This window comes from Crocodylus porosus, unplaced genomic scaffold (genome assembly GCF_001723895.1).
Source record: "Crocodylus porosus isolate Cpor-Errol unplaced genomic scaffold, CroPor_comp1, whole genome shotgun sequence".
Classification (NCBI taxonomy): Eukaryota; Metazoa; Chordata; order Crocodylia; family Crocodylidae; genus Crocodylus; species Crocodylus porosus.
In genome coordinates this window covers 10,597,358-10,602,168 of record NW_017728931.1, presented here as the reverse complement: position 1 = coordinate 10,602,168, position 4,811 = coordinate 10,597,358, and the positions used below count along the sequence as shown (strand labels likewise).

Here is a 4,811-nt window from a genome sequence, read left to right as displayed (position 1 = left end):
GTATATTAACAATACCTAGTTAGATAAATACACAGTGGCTGTGTATCTATCATACACTGTGTGTGTAACTTAGATATGTAAATACATGTATATTTTAGATGGGCCTAGACCACATGCTGGGTGGAAGCAGCTCCAAATGTTGAGCTGTTCAGTATCTTGATTTCAAGACTAATTGTGCCCCCAGGACTAATCTCTGATGTAAAGGGGCCAACTCCTGAGGTCCAGAAAACCAACATAGGTTCCCATCCTTCAAAGAAATCCATGTGGACAGGCTCAGCAGCCTTTATGGAGACCCCCACTGCATGGGGTGCTGTGGCCATAAAAGTTTGTTCACATAGAACCTTTGCTTGAATGGACACCTTAGTGAGCAAAATGTTAGGACCATATGCTCAGGTGATATAAAATAGTATAGCACCACTAATATCAATGCACCTAAGGGCGTTTCCCATTTATTTGTACGAATAGAAATTGTCAAGCAACAGGCTGTTTTTGAGGTAATTAAAAATTGTCCACAGACATTCTGCAACTTGCAAGTATTTGCCATTCAACCAGGATGGCATTTTGTTTTCTATCCAGCACCAATGAAGCCCATGTAAAATTCATTTGTACTGAGTACAAGAGAAGCAGCATAGTGTTGCATACATTGTGTAATGTATCTAGTACAAATATTTCTACCCAAATATACATATATCTATGAATGGTATAAATACTTTACCTGGGAGCTTATTCACATGTGCAAAATGAGAGTTTGTTTGTTCTGTTTTCCCCCCTTAATTAAATATGTGTGTCTCATTTTCATATTCTGGGCAGAAAGTGTGTGACTGTCATTGCAGGAGAGACTTTGCTTCCCTTTTTCACTCTCCCGTGTTTGCTGAGTGCTATGTAAGCGCCTTGGTACAGACTGGATTCATAGGCGTTGTAGTTATTGGGCAGCAAGGTTTCTTTGAATTTGCATTCATTTTGAAAAATTGCCTAGGGAATAGAGAAAGGAGGAAAAAAAAAGAAAACAGTTACCATAAATACCATGGGAAGACCCGAGTGATTCCTTCTCCTATCCTCCTTTTTTACAGAAGAACCTGTCGTGGTGTGTAACAGGTGGTGGCGTAAGGTTTGTGTCCAGCGATAAATCTCCTTTGGCACTAATTCGGTGTCAGATATACACAGATGCCACCTGTTCAGATAATGGACTATGCACTTCCTGTACACATCAAGTTAATTCATAATAAACCAGGGATTTTTTTCCTTTTCTCCAGGAGGAGCCATTTATGTCATCATGACACCCAATTGTCCGTATGACATGGAGTTATTTCATGCCCCCCAAGTTCCCATATTATTTGCCATTCAGAACAGAATAGTCCAGCAAGCATTGAAAATCCTGCAGCCCTCACGTAAGCAGTCCCACTAACTGAGAAGTCCTTGCTTGGAGTTGTCTGCTTGACTGTAAATCCATTCTAACTCTTTTAAAATCTGATCAATAGACATGGAGTTGCTGAAATTAAATATGCTATCAAAGCCTTTTCTGCCAAGAAATTGGATATAGTTTTTTCATGTGCTCTCATTGAAATCTGAGGAATTGACTCCTAAAATTTTTGTGAGGAAGGGAACTTTGGCTGCTTTGCAGACTTTGCAAATATGTGCGCAGACAAGGACAGAAGTGCACAGAGTTGGCAAAAAGAGATGCATTTGTGTGAAAGGTGACATGGAAATAATTCCGAGATCAGATGTCCTACATACAGAATACCACTGTAACACTGATGCTGTCATATAGACATTTCCATGCTTTTCTAGCCAGATACTTCTGTGACAAATCCACCCAAGGCCCCACAGGATTTAGGTCCTTAGCAAAGGAAAACATACAACTGTTCTTATTTTCTCAGATGTCTCTTAAAATTTAACAGGACCGAATTGGAACAGTAAAAAAGGGAACTCTGAGACAGAGTCTAGTCCTTCAGCAGAGCCCAGTCTAGTAAAGCACTCTGATAACATTCCAGTGCCTAGAGCTAGACATAGCTGGGTTAGATGCCCTATGTATTATTTATTGCTGGGTTCGATGCTCCATTGGGACTATTCAAATGAAGAAGTGACTAAAGGTTGCAGCATTTGGCCACTATTTTGGTATTTTATTAAAGAACTGAACGATTTTCTTGAAGTTATGAATGCTTCAGTGGAAGTGACTCTAGTTTTTGAGGAAAAAGGGAAACAGCAGCAAACTCCAGACATTATGTGAGGCAGACTTCTTGCTTCTTGCAGGGCTGATCCCTTTCAACTGGACTATTCTGCAGGTGCTGGTTGCTGACATTAAGGAAGCATTGCTAGGGATTTAAAAGTTGAATTTGCATTTGGTGATTACTGGCAAATACCTTTTGTACAGTGATGATGGTGTTTGTGGTTACCAGGATAATTTTATTAGTGATGAGATTTTTTTTTTCCTCTGGATTTTATCCTACAAAACTAGCCTCTTGAAGATCTATCACATGCATATGGCTCTCAGGCCATTTCTAGGGGACAAATTCATTTGGTGGGGCATACACATTTTCCCTAAGTGGATGAATTTGGAGGTGACTTCACTAGAAGAATTTCATGGAGTGTTTTTATTACTGACCAGACCTCCTGGCTCTGATGTTTATTTCCATAAAGACAATGTGTCTCCTCTTTCCATTCAGAGTGGAAAAAAACTCAGAAGATTTGGCAGGACCAAGCCCACATGCAGACAGCCATTCAAAGGTGATCAATGCCTCCTTTTAACCAGTTCATGTTTCTTAACTGCTCCTTAGAATGCTTTATAATAACAGCACACTGACAGCCTTGCCAGTTACCACAATGAACATTGTTGATGGTGGTAGGTTAGGCTTGCTACAGTTGCACTGCCAGGGGATTTTTTATGGTGGAAAATAAAATTCCCAAGTTTTCTTAGTAACTATGTTATGGTCAATTATTAAACGTCAAAAAAAAAAGAAAGAGAAATTTGAACTTGTACTCACTGTTCCATATAACCTCCCTTTGTTGTTCATTGCAATGAAGAGGGCACTTTTCACACCAAACAGGCTAACAACACCTCTCTCTACCGTTGATATTTCTAAAAGACCTGAATAGACAGATAAAAGTTTAATTGTATGTATTTTACAGATAGCCAAAAGAAATTAACCAGAGATGTGCTATTAAGTTATAACTATTAACACCCATATGAAAATGTTGTGTAGGACTTAATTGAAAATTATATCCATAATATATACATGCATATATATATATGACAGAGAGAGTGAGAGAGAGATCTATATCTATGTATACACATACATACACACACAAACAGACTCTCAGTCCTTACATTCTATAGGGTTTTAGAATAAAGTCTTTAGACCCTTAAGCATTTTCTATAGAATTTCACCAGTTTCATTCTTGCTAAATTTTCCAAGACTTTCTTATATGAGAATAATCCCTATTTAAAATGTCATAACCAAGAGTGACATCATTGCCAAAAGAAATGTGGTTTACATAATGAAATTTACCTTAATCAACTACTTGTAAATGGCACTTTTCAACAAATCCAAATGAACAGTAAAAATGATTTATTTGATAGTAACAGCTTGTATTAGCTGTGCACTTTCAATTACTTAGCATCTCCAACGTGCAAGATAATCACCAGGCAAAAATCAAGGTAATATCTGTGAGTGCATGAAAGCTTCCAGGTTCAAATGTCAGGGGAAAATGCACAAGAGTGGGGGAAAATGCATCAGATATAAAGTTTGCAAGTGGATTTAACTTTTCTAGTCTGGGAAGGAAAGCAGAGTAAAAATAAATTGGTATCTAATTTTGTCCATGCATTCATTACATGTTTTAGCCTGGAGGTTTCTAGCGCTGATTTATCCTAAAGACTTTTAAAAGGCAACAGATGTAGCTTAGATTGAGAATATCAAGCAATAACATTTGCATTCTGTAAAGGGTAATTACTCGAGTTCACTGCAATTAAGTGACATCTATGCTATTTCATTTCTGGATGCAACTCACTGTATTGGCTTTCATCATGAACTCCGCTTATCCTTCCGTCGGGAAGGATTTGAAGGTGAAACCCGATGCCCACGTTGCAGTAAAGCCTCCGCTGCCTCTTGATTCCTAGCAAATAGTCACTCTCCCAGTTCACCTCGGATCTCTCCCCTGACATCCCAGCAATGGACCTGGACAACAGAGACTCCCATCCTCTCTCCAGCAAGGTGCCATTAGTTCTGCTGACAACTGGATATGATGAAACAATCCCAGAGAGAAAACCCAGAAGAACAAAAGCAGGCAACGTCCAGTGAATGCTGGCTTCGCAGGACATAGTGATGAGGAGTCTTTGTGCGATGGCCATCCGGTTCACCTCCTGGGCACGTGGTCAGAATTAATGGCCCTAAAAATACCTCCCTTCTTGTTTTTCTCCCTTCAGCATGGTGGCAGACGCTTATTTTTGGAAGGCAGATAGAGATTGCTGACATGAAATGAAAGCCTGGGAGCAGTTGGGTTGGGAGCAGAGACAGGCCAGCAGAGCACAAACTGGTGGAGACCATGTTTTGTAGCTCCTGCTCTCCAGTGGGGCAGCCTGGATATATTTGATTGACCTATCTTTATAGTTCAGGGTCTGTCCCACCCTATGGCATCACTCTGACATCAACAGTTTGCCAAAGGTATACTTGCCCCAGCTGTAACACTAACCTGCTCGCTACTGTCATCCAAGACAGGAGGCCGGAATGAGGTTTCATTGGGCAGTCAGCAGGCTGTACTGAATGCGAAAGGGACAGATCAGTTGGATGGTCAGATATCTCACAGATAGCTTCCTT

The 4,811-nt window shown here is 40.0% G+C and overlaps 1 protein-coding gene across 1 annotated transcript; it reads right to left on the bottom strand.

Moving 5' to 3' along the window:
* Window positions 1-795: 795 nt before the first annotated feature.
* On the bottom strand, window positions 796-4,405 carry FGF6 (fibroblast growth factor 6). Its single transcript, XM_019544001.1, has 3 exons — window positions 4,006-4,405; window positions 2,982-3,085; window positions 796-972 (listed from the first exon to the last, which is right to left on the bottom strand). The coding sequence occupies exons 1-3, from the start codon at window positions 4,343-4,345 to the stop codon at window positions 796-798; spliced, it is 621 nt and encodes a 206-aa protein (XP_019399546.1). The 5' UTR covers window positions 4,346-4,405.
* Between the last annotated feature and the right edge of the window lie 406 nt (window positions 4,406-4,811).

What these genes read in the sequence shown, in the direction of transcription:
- FGF6 (XM_019544001.1), bottom strand. Translation starts at nt 4,345, where the DNA reads ATGGCCATCGCACAAAGACTCCTCATCACTATGTCCTGCGAAGCCAGC. An exon ending in TCATGATGAAAGCCAATACA is followed by an intron (nt 3,086 to 4,005) that starts GTGAGTTGCATC and finishes CTGTCTATTCAG; the next exon opens with GTCTTTTAGAAATATCAACG. An exon ending in AAGGGAGGTTATATGGAACA is followed by an intron (nt 973 to 2,981) that starts GTGAGTACAAGT and finishes TCTATTCCCTAG; the next exon opens with GCAATTTTTCAAAATGAATG.